The 13,956-nt window shown below is 33.3% G+C and overlaps 1 protein-coding gene across 11 annotated transcripts in view; it reads left to right on the top strand.

Moving 5' to 3' along the window:
* LOC148300633 (uncharacterized) overlaps window positions 1-12,914 on the top strand; it is a 40,364-nt gene extending 27,450 nt beyond the window's left edge. For 7 of the 11 annotated variants that reach the window (XM_088274477.1, XM_088274478.1, XM_088274482.1 and 4 more), the window contains exons 5-13: window positions 33-210; window positions 1,003-1,088; window positions 1,173-1,327; window positions 2,113-2,348; window positions 3,167-3,314; window positions 4,178-4,368; window positions 4,630-4,818; window positions 5,937-5,993; window positions 9,704-12,914. In XM_088274477.1, coding sequence (XP_088130603.1) covers window positions 33-210; window positions 1,003-1,088; window positions 1,173-1,327; window positions 2,113-2,348; window positions 3,167-3,314; window positions 4,178-4,368; window positions 4,630-4,818; window positions 5,937-5,993; window positions 9,704-9,937 — 1,474 coding nt within the window. In that variant the 3' untranslated portion in view covers window positions 9,938-12,914. Of the gene's footprint in view, window positions 1-32; window positions 211-1,002; window positions 1,089-1,172; window positions 1,328-2,112; window positions 2,349-3,166; window positions 3,315-4,177; window positions 4,369-4,629; window positions 4,831-5,936; window positions 5,994-9,703 lie in introns of all 11 variants that reach the window. The other 4 variants (XM_088274487.1, XM_088274484.1, XM_088274485.1 and 1 more) reach the window with 2 other exon arrangements.
* The last annotated feature ends 1,042 nt before the right edge of the window (window positions 12,915-13,956 follow it).

Here is a 13,956-nt window from a genome sequence, read left to right on the forward strand (position 1 = left end):
TTTTTGAAATAAACATCCCAAAATGTTTCCAGAGGTACGGATTACAATCTGTTTGACTACAACTGCAACAATTTCACGGACTCTTTGGCCAACTTCCTGTGCGGAGGAGGCATTCCCAAGTACATCCTCGAACTTCCCCAGGACATCCTCAGCACTCCTCTCGGTCAGACCCTACGTCCGCTCATCGATAGTTTGGGATCTGGAGCTCAGGTAATTTACACTGCAGAATATGAGGGGGGCAGCTGCTGTCCTTGTCGGGTGAACTTTGTGTTACTTTTATTATTTTTTTATGAGGTCAAGGGATCTTGCATCCCGTATGTCACTGCAACCATATCGCTCACTCCTTTCAAGAACGTCATAAATCAAAAATTGTCAACTTTCAGTTGTGCTTGTTTTCGGAATGCCCAGAAAATGTACTATATCCCAGCAAAAGAGGCATATTTTTAACTAAATATTTACCCGCTACAGGGCAGAAAGTGTTGTTTTTGCATTTTGAAGAAAAGGTATTGTTTAATTATTTTTTTAAATATACTAAATATTTTTCAAATGGAGAAAAAACTTTCAGGTTTTACCTAAAATGATCTGTTGCACAGTAAAAAGTTCAATTAGTGGCTTGATATTTATTTTTAATACATTGTATTATATTTTTAAACTTTAAAAACGTTCTCCTGAAAAATTAAGTTTTTTAATTTATGACGTTCTTGAAAGGAGTGAGCGATATTAGTTCCATTGTGCCCTCCCTCTGTATCATAGCTCACTCTCAAGACCTATATGAGTCATGTATCTCTTGACCTGTTTTGGTGGTAAGAGCTTCACCTTCTCGGAGTCTAGTAGTAACCCTCCAAGTATGTGACGTTTGCAAGCGAGTGCGTCAGAGTTATAGAGAATGTGGATTTGTGTTTCATTATCCTCCATACAAAATCTGCAGACTGGGGAGTCGTGTACTTACGTGAGCAGTTGATATTTGAAGATTGTAAACATAATATAATTATTTTAATTTAGAGTGTCATCAATACAAACGGGGTCCGAGGTTCACGACAGGAGAGTCCCGATTTCCTTCAGTTGAACACCCAAATTGAAGAAGCGAGGTACTTATTTAAAAATTTAGATCTTCTTTCTTTTAACGCCGTAAATGTGATATATCTTAAATATGTTTTAACTCGTTATTCTAGACTACAGTCGCTCGCACTAGACGAAAAGAGAAACTCCATCAACGAGAAAATCGCCAGGAAAGAGCGGAAGAAACAAAAGAAGAAGAAAAAACAAGACAGAGAGCAAGAGAAACAAAGCAACAGCTCTTCCGAATACTCAGAATTCAGTAATTCAGGTATTTTATTTAATTTCTATTTTTAACTTTATTTAATTTAACTACTATTATTTACAACATTTTGAGTGTGTCCAAATACTAAAAAAGTACTATTATTTTATTTTTAATCGAAGAAAAGTAAAAGAAATACATATTATTTAAATGCTGCTTGTACAGAATCTCATATGAGATTGGACCCCGAATGAACACACACCTTGCATAGTTGCTCACTTTTACACAATACAGACGTAGTTACAGAAATACCTTTGATCTAAGTAGCTTCTTCTTTCAATGGATAACTCATATAGTAAATACTTATTAATGTTTTAATTTAATTTTTTTGGTTTTTTGTTTTCTGTTAAAAACAAATGTTAGTATTTAGCACTTTTAAGCTATTCGTATTCTTCCAGTACCCTTTATTTAAATTTCTAAACTAAAATGTATTCCCACACACAGGCCAAGCCTTTGTGGAATCTTTTTTTAATATTGATATAATAGATCATTTTTATACTTAATTATACAGTAAATTCCCCTACAAAGTTGACATAGGTAGACCCCTACCTCTTTATCTTTGGGAATTTTATAATGGGTTAATGTTTTAATTTGTATTTTTACATTTTAACTAGCGGAAACGACTGTAATGAGTCATTTGAAATTGAAATACAATTAAAAAACATAACGCCGTACCTATCTCCGCGTTATAGGGGGTTGACTGTAATTATATTGTGAAATATTTTTAAAAGCTCTCTTGTTTTCCCTGTATTGTTGATTGAATGAAACGATTGAACTGTTTGCGTCGCGAGCAGGTTTGCCCCCGAGCCCGCACAGGAGGAAGAGCGGCATGGCGGAGGCGGCGGCGGAGCACCTGAACGGCGCCAGCAACGGGGCCCCCCTGGAGGAGCTGGAGGACGCGGAGGGCGGCATGGAGGCGCGCCCCAACAAGGCCTGCGACCGCGCGCTGGAGCTGGAGCGCCAGGAGCGCCTCGAGGAGGAGGAGAGGAAGCGCCAGAGGGACCCGCCCATAGTCTTCAGCGACATGAACGTAAGGACTCGCCAAAAAGCGCACGCTAATACGCAATAGGTTATGCTAATCTCCAAAGCAACTTTAACCCTTTCAATGCCGGAAGGCATTAATATGGCCGTACCCAGCAGGCCGAGATTTTTTCAACAAAGCTTTTAAAAAGATGACTGTAACCTTGATAATAACGGTAAATTGTAATATTTTAGTATTTCTTGATCTTCCTAATGAATGTCTCTATAAATACTAATTTAAAAATATTGCAATTGCATTTGATATTGGCTTGCAACAAGCTCAAACGAGAGCACGTTTACGCACTCATTTTGTATGACTAGCCTGGTAAGCACGGAATCGGAGAGCGGGTTAACGCGCTCGTATCATCGAGCCGGTTAAATACTCTTTATTCAAAATAAATATTTTTATTGACATCTCAACATAGATGAAGAAAAATATGGAAGTCTGGCCATATACAGGGCTTACGACCGTCATAAGCTGGTTTAAGTGATCACCCTACACACGTGTAACATTCACCAATTCTACCCATGATTTACAACCGCAATACTCAATTTTCGGAACCCCTAGATATATTGATCAAACTCGTGACACAGTTCATGCGAGTTCACTACCGACATCTTTATTGGAATAGGAAAAGCTTTTATTAAGCAAAGGCTCTTTCTATTTGTATTTCAGGTCCGAATCTTGGATTTGAATTTTGTCTAAGAGCCGCATGCGGCTCCTGAGCCACACTTTGCCCACACATGGCCCAACATAAAGTAGTTTCAATAACAACAACAACAAAAACAAAATTTGGTAATGGAGTACAATAATTTGTTTTATTGCAGGCTACGGATTTATTTGACAAATTGGCATCATCTCTGAGTTCAGCGTCCCTCTCGGCGGAGGATGAGCAGAGTCTGCAGGAGCTGCATCACTACCTGGTGGAGGGGGAGGGCAGTTGGGCTCTCGGAGACAACTTCCTCAGCTTCATTGGTCAGTATTTACACCTGAATGGTTGATTGATTATCTTGTTAAATAATCAATGGCAAATGGCCAGTCTTGTGCTTCAACCCGGGGTAATATTTAATGAAAATTAGAAAGAAATAAATCACTTTTAAATCTTGGTGAGTCGGCAATGTTGTTTAGTTGAATAAACTTTCAAACAATTCTTCTAATTTTTTTGTTTCAAATATGAAAGATATTGGAAAATTTTCTTGTCCCTCTAAAATGAAAAATTCTTGTCCCTCTGATAAAATTATAAAGTTTTTTTGGCGAAAATCCGTAGTCTCGTGATACTCGATATAAAGCTTTAGATGACTTGAAAACGTTTATAAATTTGAAATTCGAAAAATAAAATTATAAAACAGCGCAAAAAAAAATCCAAACATTTTTGTTGTTTTATTTATTTAAATTTTCCAATGTACGCCCTTTTTTTGTTGTATTTATTTTAACACATTTCGGACAAGTGAAATTAAGACCTTTACATAGAGATTGGTACATAATATTCATATAAAAATATTAAATATGTAATTCCTTTTCTGACTTTAAAATGAGGCCCGTGCAGGTAAGGCGCGTCGAAGGTAAAAATACCCTTCCAGTCCTAAGCATCAATCGATCGAACGGGTAGTAAAACCTTTCCCTTCCGAAGTGTGTTAACACAATTTTTTTTTAAACAGGGCATCAACTTGTAAATGGAAAATGAGTTTAATATTCAATTTTCAATTTTGCTTATTCAAGTTTTGAAATATTTTTACAAGATTAGATCCATTCAGTCTCGAATAAACAAACTTTTCTGTAATGTTAACCACTTTTCATATATGACGGAATATTGAGTGAGTGATTGTCATTCTGTCCAGGCCGCCTGCTGTGCGACACAGCGCTGCCGGCAGGGTCCCGCGAGGCGGTGCTCTCGACGCTGGCGTGCGCGGCCCTGAAGGACGACGTGGTGCTGCTCCTGCACCAGGATCGGAGGGAGCACGTGCTCATGAACTACGCGCACTCCATCGACCGCCTGCAGATCGAGGAGCAGAGGGCACTCGCCTTATTCGTGAGTCTCTAATCTGACTTGTTAGTGTAATGTCCGCCTCCGTAGTGTAATGGCCAGCATGCTCGGCTACCGTTCTGGAGGTCAGCAAAGCAAAGCAGGATAACCGAAAGTAAGCGCATCAATATCGAACAGCGTCACTTCACAACGAGTATCCGAAGACAATAAATAGAATTTTGTTTATGTTTTAAATTTTCTTGACAAAATTTGACTGTTAAGTGGTTAAACTTGTTTCCTCGCTCTTACATCATAACCTTTGCGCAGGTCTGCAACATGTTTGAGAACCTGTCATCCTCGGAGTGGCTGATGTACATCTCGGAGTGGAGCCACTCGGGGCAGCAGATCTCCAACATCCGCGTCACCACCAAGGTGGCGGTGCACAGCCTGCTCAGCGAGGACCCTCAGCTCAAGGACATCGGCAGCGCCATCGTGCACAACCTCGCTTGCAAGGAGGTAAAAACTGTGGTCTGTATCCGATTCCTTCCCTCTGCCTGTCTCAATTATTGCAAATATCTGTGTACATACTGCTTTTTCACCCTAACCTTGTAGTCTAGACGCAAACTACTAACTCACCATAAAAGATACTTACACATACCATCTACGCAACAATCAATTTATTATTTTTCACTAAAGAAATTATTCTATTTTACTGTACTCAATGCCAGATAAGACTCTGCCTAAGAATTCACTACTATAATTATGTATGACTGTGATCCAAAAGTACTCTGATTTTTTATATTTTTGAGATCTGCTGAATTATTTGAAATTGGCATTTAGGAGCCTCAAAATGCAGTATTTTCTTTCATATTTCTTTGTACCACATTTAAATTTTCCACCATGATTGTTAATTTTACCACCAGGCATTTTGATCTACTTTAAAAAAAGACTCCTTCATTTTATACTATTTTTCTTACTCTAAAGTACGAGGTTGTGTATGCATAATTCATTAGGTCTGGAAAAAGTCTCCTAGAGCAGTGGAGTTGAAGGTAGTGAAAGCGGAATAGTATAGTATAATTATATGAGATGTTTATGTTCGATTAATTCCAATACTGACTAGTTGACTGAGTGGCGATGACTACTCAAACATATTAGTACTCTTACCGGTCTCTTTGAATCAGAGAAGGAACAGAAAATAAACAGGATGGGAAAGCCCTTTCACGTATAGCAGTTATAAATATATATATAAACTTATCCACGAGTTCTAACTGTGACCTTTATAAAATTTGTACCGTAAACTATATGTTATTTCATTTAAAAGATAAGAGCTTTCAATGTTTTTATATTTTTGATAAAGTAATGCTGCATACATGAAATACTAGCCGTTTTAATTTACAAAATGTTTAATGATTTTTAAAATTCTGATTCGAAATTTTGTAATTATGGTTTGAAAATCAAAAATTAATTAAACCTCGAGCCCTGAATCGATTGTGAGAATCTTAATTTTTTTTTTTACTGTCTGGTACAGTTTGTACATCTTTTATTGAAATTTCCTCAATTAAAAAGGTTTTTGGAAATCTTGATCAGGATTGATCATGTGAGCGAGATATTTTGCAGCGCATTGTTTTTTCCAGAAAATGCATCATGCCAAAGGATTAAGAAGGATTTTGCCACGTGGCTCCATTTCCAAGGTACAAGATTCGTGTTAGATTAAAGCTTCCTGGAAAATAATCTATCCGTGATGCATTAGCTAATAGCTGTTGTTTCTAATGTTAATCATATTAAACCTTTATGAAATCTCTCTAAACTAAACATAATGCTTCGTTTATGCTAGGGCAGTGATTACGAATTGAGATAGTCCTCACGTACCGAGATGATTTTTCAAGACAATCCATTAATTTGAACTCTTCTTAATCGGAGTCAATGGCTTCCCCATCACTCGCACACTGAATCGTCTTCTCTATTAGCCCATTCCGAGCTAGTTAGCAGGACAATCTCTGCTATCATCTGCGCCATTAACATTCTGATTATTTCTGATGTTGGAATTCTGTCGAGATTAAAATTTGAATAGATAAAATAACATTTACACAATAACCTAGTACGTGGAAAAAATAGATTGAATTTGTTGGAAAATTACCCTCAGTTACATGGATATATCGTTGTCATACAGGAGAAAGTGACCAAGTGCATTGTATTACAAAAACGTGATCATTGACTATTTGATATCTTACTAGCTTAATATTGCCCTGAAAAATCCCAAAGGATTTTAAACTAGGAAGTATAATATATTGACTTGTTAAAAATGACCAACTGCATTGATGTTTATTTTCTTGCCAAGCAAAAGTTACTTAAATGGCCCTCCTGAACATTTTACGTTTTGGTAGTTGGTCACTTTCTCTTGTAAATATGATATGTAAATATAAGCCTTTTTCGGGTATGACTTGGCTAGCTTTTATTGCATTTATAATTTTATAATTGAAAGAGCTAATTAACCTGCATTCACTCTATCTCTTATGTTCAGAATAATACCGGATCGGCTCAATGGACTTCCTTGAATGAAATGAATAAAGAATGTTTTGTTTTTAAATAATCTAATCCCATAAATAAAATGTCATTGAATGGTTGTATATTGTGCAAAAAATATAAACAGCATGTAATGTAAATCAAAACAAAGCTATCGGCATCTACTTGGGCATTGAAACCTAAGATGTTCAAATACTTTTATATTTTTTTAAAGTATATTCTAGTGTTGGATCATATCTAGAGGTTAGTTATAGTTGGGTGTTTAGTTCTAGTTCTCGCTTTAATTTAATTAAATCATTTCACTCCTAAGTGTAGGAGAAGGATTCGACAGAATGAAGGAAGCCACTTACAATTCATACTTTTTATTTCCGCTTGAGTTTACAGCTTTAAATTATACATAAAGACATGATTAAAATGAATTCTGAAAAATTCTAATCAACGTGATCTCATTCTTAGCTGTCTGATGAGAGTAAAAAGTTTAGAAATGAAGCTTGTACCATTTTGGTTGAAGTACCATTAAATAAGCACCACAATTACACATTGTATTAATTTATTAGGTAGTTAATGACTAGTATTCCACCCTACATTTTTGCAAGTAATTGAATCGTATTATTAATACTTTCTGTCTTTTCAATTGCATATTTAAAAAAACCGTTTGCATGTCAATAAAAATGAATTAACAAACATTAATTAACTTTTTCACAAGAAAATGGTACTCCAGCATTGTTCTTTTAAGATTTGTTATCAAATAATATAATCGTCTGTTTTATTTATTACCTGGTCCATTTTTAGAGTTTATTTTAACTATAAAACATTAAGGAAATCTCAACCGTGATATCGCGCTTTTGCAAGATAAGTTGATATAATTTTATGAGAAAGTAAATATACATCTTAATTGGTATCAGAACGTTTAAAAATTGTATTTAATGTGGTTATCTCACAAACCACAAATGAAGAGAATGGCGGCTGTTATTGACAAAGGCTTAACTTTCTGTGGATACCAACATTAAGAGATGTGAATCAAGTAAATTGTAATTAAAACCATGAGCTGAAAGTTCAATCTGTTTAAGACTAAAATGAATTATTATAAAATAAAATTATTTTATGCAATGTTGCCCTTTCTTAATTTTGCATGTACAGAAATAATGGTCGTTTATAAATTGGTTTAGTCCAGCTAGTTTTCCCGACACAGAGTATTATTGCTAATTGATTATCCACTAAATCAGGCATGTCAAACTCGCTGCCCACGGATACCCGCGGTTATATTTTTCATTTATTTTAATTCTTCATTGAAATATTTTTTTTGTACGGGAACATATGATATTCTTTTACAAAATCGTTAAGTTGGATCTACTGTACCTCATGTGACCGTCTTTGATAATAAATTATTCATTTTTCATTAATTGATTCGGCAGTCACTTTGTGGTAAAATCTATCCATTTTTAATTAATGTTTTACTAAGTAAATACCACTATTTCTTAAAATCTACTGTGGCACGTGTTTCGATGCATTACGCATCATTTTCAAACACTGTATATCAAACACGTACAGTGTTTGAAAATTATGTGGATTGCATCGAAACACGTGCCACAGTAGATTTTAAGAAATAGTGGTATTTACTGAGTAAAACATTGATTAAAAATGAATAAATTATTCACTTAAAGTCAGATTGAAATGAAAATTAGATTTTTGAGTTTTTTGATGTGGCCCGCCTCGAGTACCCAAAATACCTTATGCGGCCCTTGGTGCCTTTCGAGTTTGACACCTCTGCACTAAATCATCTGACTTGTTAATTCAACCAGGAGATCAAAGCGTCGATGTAATCTCAATGTCTATCATTTTGCAATATGTTGAAATTACAAAGAAAGAAAATGTGCAAACTCCAATTGAGTTTTGTAAAATCCACAACATGAAAAAAATGTCATTCTAAAATATATTGATAAAAATATCAACCAAAAATCGTAAGTGCTTATTCAAAGGGAATAATTTTAAATCAAAGTAAGTTTCAAAAAGTATGTTTTGTTAAGTTATTGTGTTTTTCAGACAATAATAAAACAATGTTATGCCATCAAAATATTATAACTTTTTTATCATTTTTAAAAATACATCCATATAATAATATAATACACCAATGAATGATGAATTATAATATTATATGGTGTGTACAATACATATCGCTCACTCCTTTCAAGAACGTCATAAATCAAAAAACTTGATTTTTCAGGAGAACGTTTTTAAAGTTTAAAAATATAAGGCAATGTATTAAAAATAAGTACCAAGCCACTTATTGAAGTTTTTACTGTGCGACAAATCTTTTTAGGTAAAACCTGAAGGTTATTTCTCCATTTAAAAAATATTTAGTATATTTAAAAAAATAAGTAAACATTACCTTTTCTTCAAAATGCAAAAACAACATTTTCTGTCCTGTAGCGGGTAAATATTAAGGTAAAAATATGCCGCTTTTGCTGGGATATAGTACATTTTCTGGGCATTCTGAAAATATGCACAACTGAAAATTGTCGATTTTTGAATTATGACGTTCTTGAAAGGATTGGGCGATATGTTACTATATGACAAAAATCAAACTTATATTATTTATCAATTCGGCATTAACTTTTTGGAATGACATGTTGATTATCAAAAATAAAAAAACACCTTTTCACCTGAAGATGAAAACATCTGTAGTTTTCGAAACTAATCGTGTGTAATGAAAAAAAACTCATTAATTAGTATTATACAAGTATTTCATCTTTTTCAAAATAAAATTAATCTTCATACAAAAAAATATTACAATGTTCTACGGACAATATGTCTTTTACATTTTTTTGTGATTTCAGTATAATAACAACTGATTAATATTTTATTTCTATTTTGTTAGGTGTTTGACGACGTGGCAGTAGAGTTGACAATGGCAATCCTGCAGCACCTGTCCACGGTGCCTGTTGAAGAGCACCTCTTCCGCTGCCTCAAGGCCCTGCTCAAGTTTTGCCAGATCTCGGGGCAGGACGTGCCGCAGTTGGTGCAAATGATCGGGCCCAGCCCGGCCACCTTCAAGGGCACCAGCCCCCGGGTCGATGAGCTGGTCGATGCCATTTCCAGGAAGCTGCGCTAACTCACCAGTGCCGACATCTCTGGTCGGAATCGACGAGGCAACCTTTCAAATTATGCTGAAAAGGCAACCTTTATAATCTGTCGAGTGTTTTTTTCTTTGTAATATTGGCTTGCCATGAATATTTCAGTATGTGACCACGAAAAAGCCCCAAGAATGCAGTGCCTTAAGCTTCAATTTTTATTTGATTTCCTGTTTTAACCTTTCTGGGAGTACAAAAATTGATGTCCGACTTTCTCTGGGGAGTGGGTTCTTTTTCCATGTTTTTTTTTTCACGAAGTCTATGTATGTAATAAAGTCTATGTATGTAATGAAGTCTATGTATGTAATAAAGTCTATGTATGTAATAAAGTCTATGTATGTAAATAGAAATTATGTAAAAATAGTCAAAAATAAAACTCACCATCTCAGGTTTTATTTTATGACAAAATTACATACAAAAATCCACAGATGTCATTGCTATTTAAGGTACATCATATCAACTCACAGACGGACTTTGATCATTAACGTCGATACTACTTTGAGGAAAATTCACACCGACGTTCATTTACATCCATATTCCCGGGAAGGTTAAATTAGTTATTTGAGTTTGATTTCAATTTTAATGTCTACAACTTGGGGGTTGATTTACATGTATTCTTACATTTTATTTCTACCAGTAGACATATATTTACAAAATCATATACATATGTTGTACACATAATGTTGTAATGTTGTTAATAGGTTGTCCAAGCAATACCAATATTTAGATTTTTTGCTTTAAATCTATAGTATTCACGTTCATAGACTATAAGGTCACAAATCTTATTAGTATGGTAGGAGTTCAATATTAAAAAATAATAAAACCGTTATAACTGTATTGATCATGATTCAAATAAGTAACCAATTTTTATATTTACATAAATATGACCAAAGTCATCAAAGAGTTGCCATGTTTATTCTGACCAATATAATTATATCAGGGACTGATCAACTGAAGTTCTCTTTGAGAACCGTGTTACATTAATGTTTATTTAATGCTTCTAAAATTTGTATATTAAATTTAACCCTGGATTTTTCATTTATATATTATCTTAGGATATTAATTATTGGGAGATTATTGTACAATACTGTGTTGTACATAATATGTACAATATTTAATTGTATATATAGTTTATGCACTTGCAAAGGTTTAACAATCAATTAAAGGTTTTACATATACATGTTAAAAAGTTAATACAAAAAATCACATATCATAGAAAACTACTGTTTTTGCAATTGCAATTTAGACCATAAAATTGATTTTGTTATTTAATACTATTTTGAGATTTTTAGATTAATCTTTTCTATGTGTTTTGTATATTGATTTCATATTCTTTATTGTATGTTACTATTTATTTTTTATTACATTTTTTTTATAATTGTTTAAATGAGAAAAAACATATCTTTTAAGTATGACAAAAATAAATAAAATAAATCAAAGCAATTCTTTTTTTACAATAGGTATTGAAGTAATAATTTTGTATTTGTCATTCTTTGTGAATGAGTATCATTTTTTTGTATAATAATATTAAGTGACGTTCACATTGTGATAAGATTAATCCTTGTGCGTATATAGTTTGCAGTTTTTACTTCATATCGCGCTTGCATTTACTTGAAATTTTATATGAGTACATACATAGTAAATTAAATGTCTGGGTGCTGGATTACCAGACATTATTTTTAATAATACATAATTGTATTAAATATGTATCTCAATTGTGTAATGTACATATAATAAGTGCTTATATTTTCAATGGGTCGGTAACATAAATAACATATGCATAAAAAAGGTTTTAACAGTATCAACATTAACTTCAAAGAATTGGACTCTATCATCTGTAATGCAGGGTGGACTAACTTGGATAGAATGGTGTAAATTCATGTAACTTTATTATTATTATTTTGTAATTTTAATATTTTATTGGAATTTTTTATATATGCATTACAGACAAGTAATGTAAGGGTATATTTCATCTAAGCCCCTGAGGTGTATGTCATTTTTTTCATGTAAACTTATATCTTTTTCGTATAAATCGGGCACCTTCAAATCTGAGGAATGGGAAAGACTACACGAATTTTGCACTTTTTCTAATAATTACTGTACCCTACTCCTTAAAATGGGTTACTTAGTTTTTTATCATCCTGAGAGATATTGCATCATCCAAATTCTCCAAGTAATTTAATATGTAAGTATCTTTCTGCTACCTAATAATAATCAGCAATTTTTATACAAGTTTTTTGTGTTACTGACCTGGTGATTTGTATTAGATTTTTACCAGAAAGTCTACATGGAAGGCCTTACAAATATTTTGGCAAACCATTTTCTGGTTCTATTGCTTTTTTCAATGTAGTCATGCTAGTATTAACACTTATAATGCTAGACTACTTAACTGTTTTCACAAAAATCACCCCACAATAGTACCTTAGTTCATCACTGTAGTATAAACATACTGATAGAAATATTTAATGAAAGGGTTCTGTGAAAACAGACAAGGTACTTTCCAAATTGTTTTAATCATACAAGTAGCTATGATGGCCTTTATTGTACCTATAAGTACGCTTTATCATATTTTCAGAAGAATATCTAAAATCTTTCTTGAAGTAATCGACTCACCCATTGACATAATTAATTTAAGAAGCGTCACTATGTTATGTTTTTTTTATGTTTTGTAATTTCATTTATTATGTACCTTATACAATAATTTGTAGCCAATTTCATCACAATAATCCATTCAATTCATTTAGTCTACTAAAATCCATAAAAAAATAATTTCAAAGGTTTATCTTACGACTTTAGTCACACCTCTAATGATGCAATAACACACTAATTAACCATAATCATAACTAGATCTTAAATTATGTATTCTTTAACTAAATAATCAAAGTATTATTAAGTAATACCATTTTTTACCAGATGCGTATGTAGTTATTTATCTGTTAATAAATTTTTATAGTTACATTTTGCGTTTTATTATTTTACAACACATGAATTTTCTGTAATATTTCTGATATTATGTAGTACGACCTTGCAAATGAGTTAAAAAGAAGAAATCCTAACGAAACCTTGAATTTAGAGGCCCATCTGCAGTTGAGAGAGGAAGAATGAGAAAAGGAAGGATGAAAAATATTTGTGAAACTAGCAAAAATATCATTATGTTCCTTTCTATACCCAGGTGTACAACTTGACAATACTTTATTTGTATAACTAACAAAAATATCATTAGGGTTACAACAGTGCTAGTTCGCAATGTTTCTATAGACTTATTGCCAAACATTATAAAAATTTATGTATTAATTTTAAATCAAACACAGATTTTTTTGAGTCTACTAAGTTGTGTTTTATTAACAAAAACACATAAAATTCACATTCGTTTGATAATGCCCTAACAAGGCGAAACAATTGTTACAATATTTTTTTTATGTGTTTTTGTTAATAAAATACAACTTAATAGAATTTAAAAAATGTGTGTTTGATTTAAAATTAATACATAAATTAAAATGGAGTTCTACAAATTAAATGCCAAATCAATAAATAAAAAATAAATAAATAAAAAATTATAAATATCAATAGTCACCTAGACTTTACTTGGTAAATACTACTACTACTACTACCATCACGCTGTTTCTCCGCAGGGGTAGGCAGAGAAGATGGAACGCCACACTCTTCTGTCCTGACATACACTCCTCGCCTCCTTCATATCCATACATCTAGTCATACATGCCCTCCGATTATGCAGACTTTTGACACCGCCAGATTTTAGGTTCTGATTGATCTGATTGTGACAAGTCTTTTTCGGTCATCCTCGTTCTGTTTTCCCTCTCACATTCGCCAAATATATTTTCTTAGTCATTCTCTCGTTATCCATTCACTCCACATGTCCATACCACCGCAAAGAACTCTTCCTAATCTTTTCAATTCTTCCTCGTTCAGCCTTACATTCCTTTCTTATATCTTCGTTTTTAATTCTGTCATACAATGATTTCCTACACATTCGTCTGAG

Source organism: Brachycentrus maculatus, unplaced genomic scaffold (assembly GCF_059751285.1).
Source record: "Brachycentrus maculatus isolate JH-2025_06_01 unplaced genomic scaffold, ASM5975128v1 h1tg000683l, whole genome shotgun sequence".
Taxonomy (NCBI): domain Eukaryota; kingdom Metazoa; phylum Arthropoda; class Insecta; order Trichoptera; family Brachycentridae; genus Brachycentrus; species Brachycentrus maculatus.